Source organism: Etheostoma cragini, chromosome 13 (assembly GCF_013103735.1).
Source record: "Etheostoma cragini isolate CJK2018 chromosome 13, CSU_Ecrag_1.0, whole genome shotgun sequence".
Classification (NCBI taxonomy): Eukaryota; Metazoa; Chordata; class Actinopteri; order Perciformes; family Percidae; genus Etheostoma; species Etheostoma cragini.
The window spans coordinates 16720326-16738761 of NC_048419.1; the positions used below are offsets into that span (position 1 = coordinate 16720326).

Genomic DNA, 18436 nt, shown 5'->3' on the forward strand with positions numbered 1-18436 from the left:
CAAACCTGCCCTCCTGACATTAAAGGAACTGTTCTGTATAACTGGCTAAGTTATTTTCAGTTGCTTAATGTGCTAAATATGTGTAGTGCGATTGGGATTGTAATGATAAACTTCTATTTGAGATGCTTTCATTGTAGAAATCTGCTGCTCTGAGACAAGGACATTAAAGGTAAAAGAGGGGCAGGTGGAGAGGCCCTGAGGTGGAGAAATAAATCTTAGACAGGGATATCTCAAAACCTGGGCTAGTGTGTTGAATGCAGTATGATGGCATGGAAGTAGGGCAGCGATTACTTTTTTAACAAGCGCGTCAGGTATATGTAGTTTATGGCTTAATCAAATGAAATCAAAGGTTTTGAATTCAAAGAAGATTGGCTACATTTGACAGTATTTCAGTGAAGCATGTCTGCAGAGGAGGAGAATTGAAGGGCTTAAACATACTTTGTTCATGACAGGGTCATGTGACATCAGATATGTGTCACTTTCTGTGCGTGTTGTTCCAAAGTTGAGTTTTGTGGGTTATCCGTTTCCTGCCAGAGGAAACTTTGTGAAATAAAGATTAAGAAGGTGTACTGACATCTGAAGTGCTTACAAAAACACCCAGACATGTTGTTAAATACTTAATTATTGAATAATTTACTAAATGACTGCCTGTTTTCAGTAAGCTGTATTCGTATTAGAATACTAATCATTTCAAACATGTTTGTAACTGTGTAGGCAGACTCCTGTTTTGTTGATTTAACTGATCTAACCTAACTTACTAATTGGTATATTTGGGGTGTTCAGGTGTATTATTTATGAAACTGGTATAAGGGTTATAGCAAAGTCCACATTTGTCGAGTCCAAGACCAGTAAAAAGAGACAGAAAAAAAAGGATCCTCTTACTGTTTATTATTTGTGATGTGAGAGACAGTATAACATAAGATGAAAAAAAGCAAGTGCAGAGTAACAACACTGTAGGATCAAATCTGCCCATTTTATTTACTATAAATAGAGCAATTTACAAAAAGCTGTAGTGCAACTTCACATTTTAGATGTTGAGTCTTTTTATTGTGGCGTAACAAGAACACTACTGCAAACGGAAAATGTAACAAATATTATTACTTGTCTTGAAAAATCCATAGTACAAAGTGCCTGCTGACATTGTGTCTGTGGCTGATGGTTGTGGTACACGACACAGCCAGGCATAGAACAAGCGACCAATGTCAATGCCTGTTGTTGATGGGTTTTGAAATAAACCAATACCTGTCTCCTGAACAAGCACACTTAATCAATGGTTTTGTTTTGAAGGAGGAAATCATTTTAGGAAAAAAAGCATACAGTGCTTGACTCGGTCAAGACCAGCTAATATGTCTGTGAGTCCAATGGCATGGTCAAAGATAAGTCAGAGAGAATTAAAAAACGTCTCAAATTGTAAGTACTACAGCACTGGTAGACAACTTGTAAGCTAATGAATACAAAATGGTGATTAGTTTATGATATGTACCAGTTATCTTTTGCCCACTACCAGTGTTACCTACCAAAAGATTTACTACTGAACTAATTTCATATTCAATTCATTTCATCAAAAACAAGTACTCATCCCGACATCTGTGACCAACTTCTGACATGCGATTTTATCTGTGACTCAGACGACATTCAGCTCAGCTCATTTCCAGTGCAATTTTGCAAATGCAAAGGCACTTTTGCTTATCTTTGTGTCTTCATCAGTTGTGATGAAATTACACAGTAAAATAAGATACTAAAAATGATTTTAGAAATGCATTCTAGAATAATGCTTTTAGACAAACCAAAAAACCTGAGTCTGAAACTATGGTGTATAAATTTCATAGTCAAGACCATCACAGCTGCATCAAAGTCATAAGTAAGACTAAGACCAGAAATCAAGTTAAATGTCAATACAATGACCATGTGGCGGAGCAAGTATAAGAGGAGCAGTAGACCAATATTGAAATATTTCTGTAGGAGTTGACAGTTGTTCAAAACAAAAGCTACTGTTTGTTTTTTTATTCTCAGAGATCATCTTACTACCATAATATTATAAATAAGTGTTAAGTCCTAGACACTCAAAACACTTTTACAATTTTACAGTTTACAATTTCAGGCCAAAAGATTTTTTTCTTATTTTTTGATTTATGCGCCAGTTGTGTTAACTGTAACTGCAGATACTTTATAATGTGACGTATATGTCAAAAGGTGAATGTCAATATATACAATACCACTGTGTGCCATTAACTTGATTGATGCTTGTGAATTGCAGTGACAGTGTTTTTTTTTAATGTAACTAATAGCAAATGTGTTTTATAAGGATTTTAGTGTATGCATGTTTATTTTAATTCTGTTTGCTGTGCATTTTATGAACTTACTGCATGAACTGTAGAGTATAGTGGGTTGATATTTATGTACACACACCTCTATGACGACACTACAGCCCTTCCCTTTGCCTTTCACATAGCACGGCCTGGACTGATGGGCTGAGTAAAGACAGGTGTGGAGAACTAATGAACTGATGGAAAACAGGTGTGGCGGGGAGACCGGGGAGTGTAAAGAGGCAATGGCGAACAGACAAGGGAGAAAGGAACACAGAGCAGGAACGGGCTGACAGGGAGGACAGTAGAGAAGTAGGCACACTGAAAAGCAGAGGACCCGGAGATGAGCTTACGGGCTGGAGTAGTTACAGCTGTGACGGACTGAAGGAAGGGCAGATGAACGAGTGGTGGTGCAGATGGGGATACATTGCCAGAAGCTGAAGCAGCAGGGGGATGAAGCCACCTGAATGATGGACTCAACGCCTGTGTACAGATAAGTAAAGGAAAGTCCCCTGGCTAAACGCTTTGAATGTGTGGGGGGAAAAAAACTGTCTTGTGTGTTATACTTGACTAAGAGCTGCCCTTATTCCTCCCCAGTGCCTGCAGCGTGGGTATCGCAACACGGTACGGTGTGAGGGAAGAGAAGCCCAGGTCCCTCTCGTGATCTAGCCTACTTATTGAACAGACTGTCACGTGGACTTGGAAATTGTGGCAGGAAGCTCGGACTGCCATGAACAGTTTTTGTCTTTTACTCAGCAATTTAAATAAAGTGTTTAAGTATTGTTCTGGTGCATTATTGTCAGTGGAACAATTCAGTTTTTTTTTTTTTTTTTTTTTTTTTAAATAAACGGACCCATCAGCTCCCGCTGTCGGCAATACACTTATTCAGAACAAAATCACACTTCCTAAATCAAGACAATCAAAACAATTTAAAATTAGACATAATTACGTTTTCCTGCATTTGTGACTTGAATGGCTACTTAAATGATCAACTGTGGAAGCATGATAATCCCACACATGTGGGGAAAAAAGCACATTTATAAAAAAATTTAAAAAGGTGTCCATTTATACAAAAGTGTGAATGAAAAATGCTTCATTTAAAGTGGCTATATCTAACTTTCAGTTTGTTTGTAGCTGCCACTTGGGGCAAAAGTGGCAATGTTGGTAGCATGACTGCCGTAGTAAAGGTCTTTTCTATTTGGCACTGGATTAATGTGTAAGCATTACTGGAAAGTCACATAGTTAAGGGCATAGCCCAAATTTATGAGCCCCTCCCCACATCCACTCATTCTAGCATATTTTTGGGCCCTCCTCCCATGACTGCCCTGGTTACTCAGGCCCTTTTGTCCCACCAGTCCGACACCCCTGCACATAGTTGCAAAAACATTTTGCTCTGACAGAAAATCATTAATTGACAATAAGAATAGGATACAGATGCATTGTTGCAGAAGGTAACTTAGTCTCCTTTGGCTGTATTGTGAGCTAAACCAGGTTTCGTGAACCAAAGCATAAAGGGATTGTTGTAGCAACCAACGTAATATCTTATGTATCACATTTCATGAAACCCAAGGATGCTCTTCACCGGTACAGGGGGACAAGGGTAAAGAAAATAGCTAACACTGACTAAAAAGAAAATGTCCACGCTTAATAGAAGTTGGACACAATTTGTTGTTGGCCACTGATGTACAACCGCATCATGAGTTATAAAATTATTTTATGAATGAAATAGACATATTGCATACCTGATGGGAGTGTAAAATTTATTTACACTCCCATAATTGTGTTCATCTGCTAAAAGCCCAACCAAGATAGACTTAGTTTCTGCCGTTTCACTTTCACTTTCCTTTTTAGCTTTTAGTTCTTAGTCTTTCAATTAATTTCCTTCTTTTCTGTGATAGTCCTTCCCCAGAATCAGCCACAATTACAAAAGATCACTTCTAAAATAAAATTTGATTTCAATTAGGCCAAAATCAAGACACCTCCTGTGTTTACTTGGCTGGATACTCATTAACGCAGGTTTTGCCTGTGTTCAGCCAAAACCTTTGACCCGTCAGAACGTGTTCTTGAGAGCTGCATACCTGCTGTAAATCATTTCGTGACTTTGCAGGAAAAATCTGACCCGGACACAGGCGATGATAAAAACTGTATAAAACCAGCGTTCTTTTTACTGTTCGTCTCACTGTAACAGGTCATTTATGATCATTAGATCTAACATCACACACAGTTTAAGAAACGTGTAAAAGTTACATATAGTCACTTTAAGATGGTGATGATAGACAACCACCTTAGAGTGTATTATACACACAATAGACCTACATTTAACCACTGCACTCTGTAGTAGCCTATGTGTCTTTATAATGATAACATAATGTATATTACATTTACAAAAGATATGTCTAGCTATAAATAACACAATTTTAAGAAATTGGGCCTCCAGTTGATTGTGTCTTCCTTAATTGTTATTATCATAGGCTATTTAAGTTTTGTATTGTAGCCATTTTATACTGTTTGGATCGTATTTGTTGTATTGTTTGTTATTTTTTTTGTTACATTGCGCAATGCCATTGTGTGATGACAACAAACCTCGACCTTCAAGGTCGCCGCTTGTGACTGCCACTAGATAGACTGACATTTATTTTGAAAAACCGGAAGTTCCAGTGTTTTGATAACGGCTGCGGAAGAAGCGGTCATTTGGCCGAATTCGCGTTCAAGCAGTAGTTTACCATCAAAAACGATACTAATTCAACGACAAATGTAACGTTAACCTTTTCCCAGAAATTCATAATGGGATTTACACCGAGACGCTGTCTTGGTGTTAAACCGTCGAAAGCGCTCCTGTTGGTGCCTTTTCTGTTGACATTCTTGCTCATCGGGAGCCAAGGCGAGAGCAATGCGATGGACAATGTCTCAACTGAGAGGCTGGCTGAGGAAAGCCACCGACAGGACAGTGCCAATCTACTCATATTCATAATGCTTTTAACACTCACCATTTTAACTATATGGCTGTTCAAACACCGGCGATTCAGGTTCTTGCACGAAACCGGACTAGCCATGATCTATGGTAAGACTGCTAATGTTGATGTCAGTCATCTTAGCGTTAATGCTAGCTGGCTTTGATGTCCTTTCCTTAGCACCTCAAACTTAACCAGTAAGCTAAGTTGACAGCTTATTTTCATCTTTCAAGCTACATGGTGGAGGCTTTCTGTGATATCACAACAAGCCTCCACCATGTAGCTATGACACTGACATGTCATGTATCACTGGAGCCTGCTGGTAACGTTAGTGTCGGCAGGTGTTGAAGGAATACATAGATAATATTGATCCAGTATTAACGTAGCTAACGGTCCATTTGAACTGCATTGGGATTGTGGCATTGTCGTTTTGGGGTCTTTTTTTGGATCAACTGTCAAATTAACAAATTAGTAACAGCTAAAATTAAAGTAGCAAGAATTAAAGCTACTTGTTATCCCTTTTAACTAGTCATACACCTGTGCCATCCTCATTTATTCTCAGTATGCAGTGAGAAACAGCTTTGACAAATAGGTTGAATAAATCCTCATTTCTAAAGCTCATCCCTTTCAGAATAATTACCTTGGTCTATTCATATCTGTTTATTTCATAAGACCACAATCTAAAGTATTTAGTACACCTAAATAATTAAAAACATTTTTTTTTAGGTAGAACCTCAGTGTCCTGCTCTAAAACCTTTTTCAGACTAATTTTTTGGATTTTATATCTGTAAAGCATTTGCTTTTGAAAAGTACTAATGTATATAAATAAAGGGTATTATTATTATTTACTCCAGATCCATGGCTAACCGCTTTACCTTCGCTCCCTCTCTCCTCTCCTCCACCCTGAAGGCCTGCTGGTGGGTGTGATCCTGCGGTTCGGCATCCATGTGCCCCAGAACATGAGTGACGTGATCCTCAGCTGTGCTGTCAACGCCAGTCCCGCTACTCTGCTGGTCAATGTCAGTGGGCGATTCTACGAGTACACTCTGAAGGGGGAAGTCAGCCGGGGCAAAGGTCTTCAAGTGCAGGACGATGAGATGCTGAGAAAGGCAAGGGGATGAACAGAAGGATGATTAAGTGGAGTGGTTGTTTTTGGTCTGCCTCTCCCATATGAAATTACCAGCCGGCAGGTGCCAAATGGCAGAAAAATATCTCTTATAGTGTGATAAATAACCTCCGCAAACAATGACATATCTAACATAATCCGTCTATAAAAACGGAAACATGTCGGTAAACTATGTTAATTTGTTAGTTTGCATACAAAAACAGACACCACTAAAAAAAAATAGGTGTTTAACCTCTTATAACTTACCACTTTCTTCAGGTGACCTTTGACACAGAAGTGTTTTTTAACATTTTGCTGCCTCCCATCATCTTCCACGCTGGTTACAGCCTGAAAAGGGTAAGAGCATTAAAATGACTTTTTAATGACTTAAAAAGTCCGGCCAAATTAGGTATTAATATATGTTAATATGTTATTCTCTACAATATATTGCGATGCAGAACAATGCAGTCAAGTGAAGTTTGCAAACATATTGACATATTTTACGATTTCTTTGATATTTATTTATATTGCTCTAGCCTAACTACTAGTACTAGGCAGCCTCTGTTTTAATAAATCTGTCTCCTTGTCTGTCTCAGAGACATTTCTTCAGAAACATCGGCTCCATCTTGGCCTACGCTTTCATGGGAACAGTTATCTCCTGCTTTGTTATTGGGTAAGTCATTTGTTTTTTTCTCTGGGATATATACATTTAGACTCAAATAGAGTAACAGATTGAAGATTTCTTCTAGTTTCACTTGAACAGTTTGTTGAATGGGCAAGTGTTGCCAGTGTCTTTTTATGACTTGTACACATCCTTCTTTGCTCCTAGGCTGATTATGTATGGCTTTGTGTCCTTCATGAAAGTTGTGGGCCAGCTTGGGGGAGATTTTTTCTTTACTGACTGCCTCTTATTTGGGGCCATCATTTCAGCAACAGACCCAGGTAGGTAGTGCCATATTATCTGTTTAGCATCCATATATTATTTTCACAGATTGTATGTACTAAGTATGTACATTTTTGGAAGCAGTGTAATCCCCTATTTGCTAATTTTGCTGGATAGTCTTTCTGTTTGAGGCCTTTGTGAGCTTTTTTCTTGCTGTAGCTGTCTTTGTATGTCTTAAACTCTTTCGTCCTTTTTTCTCCTGTGCCTCAGTGACGGTGCTGGCTATCTTCAATGAGCTAAAAGTAGATGTGGACCTGTATGCTTTACTCTTTGGGGAGAGTGTCCTCAATGATGCTGTGGCCATCATCCTTTCTTCGTAAGCATTAATTAAATCCACACTGCAGATATATGCCCACGCACGCAGTAGTTCAGTAGTTCCACATTAAAGGTTAACATTTAGACTATCTCAAAACAGTATGTACATTTTAGGGGTTATTAGTTGCAGTTGACCGGCCCAAACTGTACTAGGTACCTGTCTCCAATAGAAGTGATAGGGGACAAAATCCCCATCTTTTTTTCAAAGAAGAATCCTAAGTTTAGTTGAAGCCCATGTGAGACTCCAGCAGTCTGTGTTAGACAAATCAAGTAGGTGTTTTTGCAAAGTGACTTAATATTTGGTGCAAAATTCAGCTGTGTGTTTCAACTGCAGCTGAGGGATAGTAAACAAAAAAAAGAATATAGCATTTTGTACTCAAAAAACTAAAAGTTAATAATAGTAACTTGGAAAATGCTTATAGAGCTTGTATTGTCTGACTCTGGCTGTTGAAGCCTCATATTAGCTTCAGTTGAACTTATGTACTTTGAGTGTACATTTCACACGTATGGACACTAATCATACTAACATCAATCCCTGTCATTTCACTGCTTGCCTTCCTTCACCCATCTGTGTCATTCATCGCCTACCTGTACGTACGTATGCAGTGTTCTCCTCCGCTTGGAGAAGCAGGGTGGGCGGGGGGCTGGAACTGTGCACTCCTCGGGAGATGATGGCCCAGTCTGGGCAGAGGGGGCGGAGGAATGGCTGGTAGAAAACCAGACATGGACTCCCCGGTGGGTGGGTGGGTGGGTGGTTTGTGTGGTTTTGCTTACAGAGTTGTAGCGTTAGAGCCTGATCATCTTAACTAGGTCGATGCTATGCAAATATTTTATTTAGAATGTAGCCTTTAGGATGATTAATGCCCTGCCCTGCTACCCTTTCATGTCCATTTTTTGCATACATTTTCAGTTTTCTGCAAATGACCAGAAAATACTACTTTTTTTCGTTAAAGTTTTGGTCATTTGGTGTGTAAAGGGTTTTATTACTACTGAATATCAATGCTGTTGATTTGCACTGTTGGTTTTGAGGTCATCTGGGCACTACTCCTTACAAAAGGGGTAACACCTGAATTGGCTGTTTCTGTACTTATTAATATTCTTATTGGATATTAACCAAATGGTGTTGAGAGATCACAGGTCTAGAACTAGAATTGAGCATGCAAGACCCTAACTTCCTCACTTTTTATGACTGTATAACCCAACTCCAAGTCCAGGTGTGGGAAGTCTTCACTTTTTTTAAGGGGTAACCAAGATCCTCTAAATTCATACAAAATTAGATAAACACCACCAGGCTGGTGATATACCAGACATGATTGGAATTGGGTTACAGCAGGTTTGATTTGATGCCTGACTTCATCTTGTTTAGCATGTGATTAACATTCAACCACTTTCTCTTTCTGGATTTTAAGAAAGTATATTTTACATTTTTCCATGTGGATGGTTTTATTTGCGTGCACTCTGTTTATCTGCCCTTCAGCTCCATTGCAGCGTACCAGCCTGCAGGAGATAACAGCCACAGCTTTGAGGCCATGGCCATGTTGAAATCCTTTGGCATCTTTCTGGGGGTCTTTAGTGGATCCTTTGCTCTTGGGGTGGCCACTGGAGTCATGACTGCTCTTATATCCTTTCGTCTGTTAGTTATAGTGAACTTTATATAAACCGGCATGCATAAGTAGCAACAGAATAACACTATAGGCTAACAGTTGCCTTCTAACTATACTTTACTCTTAAGTTAGTAGCCTGAATTGTTTCCTTCCAGGATTTGATAGAACAGTGCTTGCTCACTTGTACAGTTTACACAGCAATGTCTTTCTTACCTCATTTAAATTTTTTACACTGCAGGTCAACTGTGGATGGGCCAGCTCTTGTTTGGTTCCTTGACTTTTAGTTCTCTTCACGTAACCAAGTTCACTAAGCTGAGGGACTTCCCCTTGCTAGAGACGGCTCTCTTCTTCCTTATGTCTTGGAGCACCTTTCTATTGGCTGAGGCCTGCGGGTTCACAGGTACACCTGCACACAGCACACATGCAGGCAGTTTTTAGGGCGTTTTCACACCTGTAGTTCATTTGCTTTGGTCCGAATCAGTTGGTAAGTTTGTAAACTTGGAGCGATTTGCGCTTGGTTGGTTTAGTTCCGTTTGGTTTCACACTTGGAAAAATCCAAGCGTATCAAAATGCACCATTACAAATCACGCAAGAACGTTGACTACTCTTATTGGTCGGATGTTTCTGGGGGTGGGAGCAAGAAAGTAAATACAGGAACTAGATTGTGTGTTCTGGACTAGTGTATACTTCTTGCCTCTCTATGGTCAAACCAGCTAATTTCATTAAAATGATCAGACATTGTTTTGCGAGAAACACAGTTCAACCCAGGTCACCGAGACTCAGCCTCCTATTTTAGCGGCACCTGGTTTGACCACGGAGAGAAGAGTGACAGACGGCAAGCTTGACCGCAGTCTATTTCTGTTATAGAAACACTGCACGCTGCTACAGTTTGCTGATCTGCTGCATCGCAAACTGCTAAACACACCTGACTACAGGAGACATTAGCTCAGACTGGCGGTGTTTGTGTAGTTGGTGCGGTTCGAGTACGGATCACGTTCTCACCACAAACAAACCGCCCAAGAGTGCGATTGACAGAATACCGAGACCACCTTTTACAGTAGGTCTTGGTACGCTTGTTCGGTCCGCTTTTGGTGCGCACCAGAGTTTGATTGCCGCATTCTCACCTGCCCAAACGTACCGCACCAGCAGGACAAACAAACTGTATTTCGATTTAACCTATCTAAAGGCTGTCGGTGTGAAAACGCCCTAAAATCAGTCAATTTTGGAATCTCATTTTGACTAGGTGTTAAGGCTTTTGGCAAAATAATGTAAATAATTCTTATTCTTTATTTTATGAAGGGCAACACACAATGAACATTTCTGTAAATGTGCTAGATGATTTTAAACCAAAGCAACAGGAAACAGCAAGGCATTAGTCCAAGTTACACTACAGACACCATACAGACAGCTAGAGCAACAAATAAGCTTTCTCAGTAAGCCATGCATAGTCACAGGAAGCAGCAAGACATTAGCACAGGTACACATTAACAGGATCCCCACTCACAATAAGAAGCCATGCAAGCATCAGAACACAGCCAAGCAACACAGACCTGATCCATCTACTTGCGCCATTCAACCATGCAAAGCAGCGACAAGCAGAAACAAAAGGATGAAATAGCCTATGTCACTCATGAGTGAGATGTTAATACAGCACAGGTTAAAAAGAAGGTAAAAAAGTTAAAATACAAGTTAAAATATAGTTTCACCCTACATTAACAAATATAATTATAGTGACTTTTCATCAAGCACCCACAATCTTTAAGGTATTTTAGGTTTTCTTCTTCCAATTCCAAGTTCCAATTATCACTTAAAAACAATGACACAGTAATTAGTATGGTAAGGAAGGATACATCCTTTACACAACCATGTCAAATAAAATCAAACCAACTGAAACACACCTTCAAGCTAAATGATGTTCATCAACCTAGTGTTGATGTTGGTTAATCACAGTGTTATGGATACATTTAAAAGGTGTTTGTCTTTTAAGCCACGATGTTAGCCAAGGAAATAGGTTTGGTAACCTGTTCATAAAACCTTTTTTTACATTATAGTTTAGTTTTTAATCACATTAAGAAAATGGTGATACACCATTAGCATTTTCTGTCCGATATATATATATATATATATATATATATATATATATATATATATATATATATATATATTCTTAGATTCACATTTCTCCCAAAAATCATGGCTTGCAGATTTTAATGAAATGTTTTCGACGCCTTCTAGTATAGTACAACTGAATTCAGTGTGTTGCAGATGATTTTGAAGCGAGACCTGTGTATGTTTGGTTTTATTCAGGCGTAGTGGCGGTGCTGTTCTGTGGGATCACTCAGGCTCACTACACCTACAACAATCTCTCCCCTGACTCTAAGGACCGGACCAAACAGGTGATGTGCAACCCCATATCTTTGATCACTTGATTGCTCACCTGAATTCTGGTTCTGTCTTTGTTTGTTATTCCCATCAGTGAGATACATTTTATGGTACAAGAACATTTTTGAAGTTTTAAATATCCAAATTACCAACGTAAAGTAGTAACTCAATTTTACTTTACTTTGTGCACTTTGGTCCTAATCCCATTTGAAGACTAAAGTGAATGCGTGCTGTCACTGCCCGATGTGAGTCGAGTGCAGATGTGAGTCGCGCATGCTCAGATTTGAACGGTTTACGGCATAACGTGTCATACTGAAATTTGCGAAATCTTTAAAATAATAAACTTTTCTCATTACAAACATTAACAGAAGATGGAACGACGGGTAGTGACACATGCAATGTTTACAAAACACTTACCCATGATACTTTGCATCCAAAGTGACGTGAACGCAATGTGAACTATTCTGTTTCAGTTTTTGTTTACACAATTTCAAATATGTATATTTGTGTGTCTCTTCCCCATCAGTTGTTTGAGCTGCTGAACTTCCTGGCAGAGAACTTCATCTTCTCCTACATGGGTCTGACTCTCTTCTCCTTCCAGTCACACGTCTTCAACCCTATGTTCATCATCGGGGCCTTTGTATCCTTTACTCTGATTGATGCTTTCTGGATGCTCCAGGCATGATTCATCTGATGATGAATATGGTTGCACATAACCACTATTTGGCTCCCTGAGGCAGGACCAGTCTGCACCAGTTGTGGATAGCAACTGCTATGCTGATAATAATACAGTGTATTCCTACAGTATGTGCATTTCAAATCATATTTCAGTGTGTTAGGGAGCCCAAGAATAACAGCAACATTTAAAAGACAGATTAGTCAACGATAGTATCCATTCATCTACCTTTGATCATTTTCCATCTCAGCTCTACTACTTTGCAGCGTGTTGTGTCCTTGACCTTCATGCGTGCGTTGTGTAGGTGGCAGTGTTTCTGGGCAGGGCCGCAAACATCTACCCTTTGTCCTTCCTGCTCAACCTGGGCCGCAAGAACAAGATCGGATACAATTTTCAGCATGTCATGATGTTTGCAGGTACAGAGCAGAAAGTGTAAAGTTACAGTTGTCAACTCTCTTTGGCTCTTTAAGGAGTTCTTTTAAGTTCCTCAGGCCTGGACCGACATTACTAAACTACTTCACAGCTGGGACCTGGATCCATTAAAATAAACTCTGTGGAACGGAGCAGATTCAAGTCTGTAGTTAAAAAACAATGTAGATAATGTTGTGTGAAGACAGTCTTGTTTGGAGACTCCTACTCAGATACTATTGAATGAATAACAGCCCTTACGTCAGCTGATGTTTACTGTTGAAACTGGCTAATAGAAATCCCCTACATGTCTCTCCACGTAAGTGTTTCCATACCACCAGCCCTAAGGGGTAAAAAAACACCTACTACTCCAACAACTGCATGCTGTGCAGGGTGTGCTTGCCAACAAATGTTCAGTAGTTAGGAAAACAGCAACATTAAGTTGAATTTATTTTATAGCTTTTTTGAGTTAATAAGTGAAAACACAAACACAATCTCAAATGTCCCATTAGATAATTTTAACAAATGTTGCCATTAGCATGGGACCTTCAGTAGTGTTACAACAGGACTGTCGTGGTGTCTGTGGGGAGCACACACACACACACACACACACACACGCACACAGTTTCTCACTTATGTGCTGTCTTGTTTGTCTCCAGGTCTGCGTGGGGCGATGACCTTTGCTCTTTCTATCCGAGACACAGCGACTTACGCCCGTCAGATGATGTTTTCAACCACCCTCCTAATTGTCTTCTTCACTGTCTGGATCTGTGGAGGGGGCACCACGCCCATGCTGACCTTCATGAGCATACCGTAAGGCTGTGCATCTGTTTGTATGCATTTGTTTCTCTGTTTCATCCCCTCTATCAAAAGGTCACTGCTGCAACCTTTTCTCTTTCAGGGTGGGCATAGATGCTAATCAAGACACCTCTGTAAGTAATTAGCACAGCTTTACACCTCTTGTTTTTTTTTTTAAATGTAATTAGTTTGTTGGTTCCATTGTCAAGTTGCTATCCCTAAGCAAAAGTAAAAATGTTTAAGGAGGTGAAACCGTAACTTAATAAAAATGTTCTGCTTAACAGAGTTCAGCGATGTTGGATGGGTCCCAGCGGAGGAACACCAAACATGAGAGCGCCTGGCCCTTCAGGATCTGGTATAACTTTGACCACAAGTATCCTTTGAGCCATGAATCACATTTAGGATCCCGTCTTAAGAAGTGCGGGTGCTAGCTTCAGCTTTGGACACCAGAGGGTGCTCTTTCCAAACAGATATTTAATGATAAGGTACCAATGGATACATTGTTGACCAATTTAGTTGTTTAATTGAAAGTGTCATGAAAACGGTTATTAACCCTTGACAAAAGCTTGTTCTCTAGCTACCTGAAGCCCCTCCTGACCCACAGCGGACCCCCTCTGACTGCTACTCTGCCTACTTGTTGTGGCCCGCTGGCACGATGCCTCACCAGCCCACAGGCCTATGAGGTTTGGACACAGCATAATATAATACTCTAAAAAAACCCGTTTTTTTAAAGACCCATTCAGTAACTTCTTGACTATCTGAAATACATGGATATTTACAGATATAATACAGGGTTTCTGCAAGGTCTTAAAAAGTGTAAAAAAGGTTTTTTGAACTTATAAAGTCTTAAATTTGCTAAAGTATTGTGTTTGAGGTATTAATTTTCCTACGTCCATGCAACGCTACCTGTAATTCTCATTGAAATACTCCCTCCTTTTTGATTCTGTGGTGCTGTAGTTGTTTATTTCGCTGGATCAAACATATTTCGCTGTATTACAACTACCAACATGCAACTTATATTGCAGGGAATAAGCTTTCATGTTATGGGCAAGTCTCTTTCGGATTGTACCACAGACATAAAACCAATTTCATTCTTTAGCTATGGGGAGGTGCAAGATACTTAGCGAAAAAATAATTTAGGGCTTGGTTAAAGCCAGTTGCAAGTTCATTCATGATAGTTTTCAAAAGGTCTTAAAAAGTCTTAAATTTGACTTGGTGAAACCTGCAGAAACCGTATCATAGTGTAATTTGTGAGTTTGATATTTTATATATTGATAGTTTCTTTACCAACTGTTTAGTTGCATTTAAGATGAACAAGAAGGAACTTTAAAAACTCAATAGTGTTAGTCAATGTATTTCAATAAACCTAATTAAGAATCCTAGCAGGTCATAAACATGTGTGTTGAAATTCGGTAGTGGGGCATCTTCTGTGTCCATCAGGATTTAACTTTAATTGAAAGAAGCAGTTTTTCTCTCCTTGGCCTGTTATTGTATTCATCTTCATCGCTCTATTCCCTTGCTTTTCTTTTTCTCTCCCCCATTTCCCCTTTCTACTCACCAGAACGAAGGCCGGCTCCACGACGATGACTCCGACTTCATCCTGAACGATGCCAGCGTGAGCTCCATGTTCGCCGACGTCACCATCAGCACGGACGCATCCGGATCCCACAGCATCAACCGCTCCTCCAGCACCGGGGGTGGCCCGTCTGATGAAGGTCTGGATCATGAGCTCTCCGTGGCGGAACATGAAGTGGCTATCAGGGGCACCCGCCTGGTCCTGGGTGACCCAGTGGAGCCCCCGAGCACTGTCACCTTGCCCCCGCCACCCTCCCCGCCATGCTCGGAGCCTCGCAGGCACAGACTGTAAGAATGCTTACACTGTCTGGATGAAGTTGGTTCTTTTCCTCTCTAAAAAAAAATCACAAATGATCTCAGTTGATTTCTCAAGAAAGTAGCATCTAATAGTTGATTTGTTTTTATTTTTGATTAAAAACCAACCGCTTCACATAAAAGTCGTTATGTCACCACCTATCTAGCCTCAGCTTTGTGACAAACTTGAGGCGCACTTTAATTAACTCACTATTTAGGTGGATTACGGTAATCTTGAATGTCAATGCACTACATGTGAGGTAAGGTACTGTAAATCAAGTGCAGCTCACCACATTTAGCCACTATTTGGGGAAGCAAAAAAAAAAAAAAAGAGTCTACTTTTACTGTGGTGATATGCAAGGGCCATTATCTATGCTCTATTAAAGCCCCAACTCCCTCTGGCCTAATGGGGCGATCCCTAAATGTTTCATTTGCAGTTTTTCCTAACTCTGTGCTGAAGTTTCTCATGATGACAAGACTTGTATTTGTCTATCTTCCTTCATGTATTTGTAAATGACCCACAGTATGGTTTAGGGCAGTTCACAAGCACCCTAAAACTTTGCTCTGGTACCACTTGTTAATATTAAGTCATGTCAAAGAGCATTTATGCTACAGCAACATTACTAATCTAACTTCTCTATGCACAGACTGATACGTGTTTGGCTCCCTCTCAAAGTTAATTGGTGATGAAGTTTGATTGTCCATTGTGGGAGTAACTAGACAAGGGCTTTGACACTATGATGGAAGCAGTATTAGGAGTTTTGAAATAAATTTAAAAGAAACAAATGTTTTTTCAACAGGATTGTGAGTAGATATTGTTCGGCCATAAACCTCAAACTACTTTCCCAAGTCCAGGAGCATCTCTGCTATCTTACATTTTTTGCACTGCTTTCCTCTTTTTTTCCTCATCAGTTTTTTCACTTAGTCATTTATTTATTTAACCGGAAATGATTATTTATACATAAATGAATTTTTTTGGCTTATTTATTTATTTATTTAATTAATTAATTTTCTGTGGGGTGACATTAATGATTATCTTGCTCTATTCAAAAATAGGGATGGTCGGCCGTGAAGGGGGCATGTTATGTAACAAAACACTTCGACTCTTAAGGTCCATTGTACGGTATGTGGTAGGCCTGCACGATTGGGTAAAAAATATGAAATTTTGGCACCTATAGCACCAGAGCGTTTGTGATGCAGTCGGCTCATTAAATTAAATGAGTATCAAAAGTGCAAAAAAAAAAAAAAAAAGTTATTTACAAATGAAATTGTGAACTGGGTGAATTGAGATAATTAATCGTGCAGGCCTTGTATGTGGGTCATGAGGGAGGCGGGTGAAGTTGATTTTCATTTGGAAAGTTTCTTCTTGACCATGTGTGCATGTTAAAATATTTTGTTCCGGTTCTGTAGTAGATCATTCTACTTTATATTTGGAAACTAGAGCTTCCCTGTGTGAGTGTGTTACAAGTGTGTGTGTGTGTGGCTGATGTCAGAATGAAATTGTCCAAATCTACTGATGTGGTTATTAGGGCTAATGTTTGTTTCTGAGTTTTCTGTGGTCATCTGGTTTAATTTTTGCTATAAAAAAAAAGATGTCCTTTGGATATTGCATCATCGAAGATGATTGAGGGCTGGCTGAACTGTTTTGACTTAAAGTGCCTATACAGAAAAGAAATAACTTAATGTAGATTTGTACATATTTTGATTGGCTAATGTGCAGTAAGATTATCTTTCTTGCTTTTTATGTGACACTGAACCCTTTGACTAATGTTGAATACTGTATTCCCAGTGTAACTAGGCCTACATTGTACTTTTAAAAATGAGAAATATGTTCCACTATTTTATTGGATAGAATTGTTTTTGGAAAATGTATACTTTATCAAAAGGTAAATTGGGCATTTTAAAAAGAAACTATAGGGGACTGAATTTTAAAGCTTTAAGAAACTGGCAACCTTTTTTCGCCTTTTTCTTTGCTAATAAGGTCAAACGTCGGGGGCTTTCGCCGACTTTTACTGCTGCACCATTCGTCCTTTTTGTTTCTTGTTTGTCAACCAAGCTCGTATATTCTGTTCCCACCTCAGTGAGAGATATTTTATTTTGAGGCAGCTCCTTAGTTAACCCTTTCCTTGTTTCTTCGGTTTTCGGCAAATTAATTGCTGGTAAAAATCCCATTTCAAATGTTTGTTTCAACTTCGTCAAACTGCAAGAGTTGTCTTTTGGATCTTCATGCATAATTCTTAATGTGAGTTTTGAGTTTGTGCATAATCATCCTAAACTATGGACGGGTGTATTTACATTGGTTTCTTTTACTGATGGACCCTTTGATTTTCAGCTACCGCACCTAAAACTAAAAATGTGAACATGTTTATGTTTCTGCTGTTTGTAGAAACTGCCCATGACAATTACATTTGTGAAAGGTACACCTGCATTAGGTCTATATGTGAATCTCAGATTTAATGGATTGTTCCCTGTGTCTTCCTGAAGTTATTAACAGTGTCTCCGACATCTTGTACTGAAGAAAAAAATAAATAAAAAAATCTTGAAAATGAAATGTTTGCACTTTCAAATTATGCAGTTTAACCTGTATTACCCTATACTTAGACTGCTTAATGAAACAGTTTTTATTTAAAATGTCCATCTCTTCAATTATTAATTATTAAAAATTACTTTTATTAAAAGTACAATTTTCTCCTTTTACTAAACAATCTGAAGAGCCCTAGTGACAACTGAGTGAACCCCACCCTGTGATGAAGACCGTTAATAAGTAGTAAGTAGTTCGTAAGAGTACATTAGGTTATGTTTTTTTTTTCTACCATGTCCAAGGTCAAAGTCAAAGAGCTCCATTTTCTGCAAGCTTACCTCAAATTATGCTGACAAGAACTATTCAATATGTGCTGGTAACTCGCATTATTCCAAACTAGCTAGTAAACCGAAGCTGCTGTCTTTTCACGCAAACTTTTTAAACTGGTGTGTACACGTCACATTTACTTTTATTTTGAAGGTACAGTGGGTACGGAAAGTATTCAGACCCCTTTAAATTTTTCACTCTGTTTCATTGCAGCCTTTTTCCAAAAATCAA

At 39.2% G+C, this 18436-nt stretch overlaps 1 protein-coding gene across 2 annotated transcripts; it reads left to right on the forward strand.

Annotated features, from left to right (window-relative positions):
• The first annotated feature begins 4929 nt into the window (after positions 1–4929).
• On the forward strand, positions 4930–16938 carry LOC117955598 (sodium/hydrogen exchanger 6-like). 2 transcript variants are annotated; one of them, XM_034890191.1, is made up of 17 exons: positions 4930–5367; positions 6167–6366; positions 6642–6719; positions 6959–7035; positions 7192–7304; positions 7516–7621; positions 8227–8355; positions 9098–9239; positions 9519–9624; positions 11532–11620; positions 12133–12246; positions 12587–12698; positions 13350–13503; positions 13592–13622; positions 13773–13861; positions 14066–14171; positions 15050–16938. In XM_034890191.1, the coding sequence occupies exons 1-17, from the start codon at positions 5091–5093 to the stop codon at positions 15353–15355; spliced, it is 2229 nt and encodes a 742-aa protein (XP_034746082.1). In that variant the 5' UTR covers positions 4930–5090; the 3' UTR covers positions 15356–16938. The 2 variants fall into 2 exon arrangements, with proteins under 2 accessions (XP_034746082.1, XP_034746083.1); XM_034890192.1 differs by lacking the exon at positions 8227–8355 and having other exon boundaries at positions 4936–5367.
• Positions 16939–18436: the final 1498 nt, after the last annotated feature.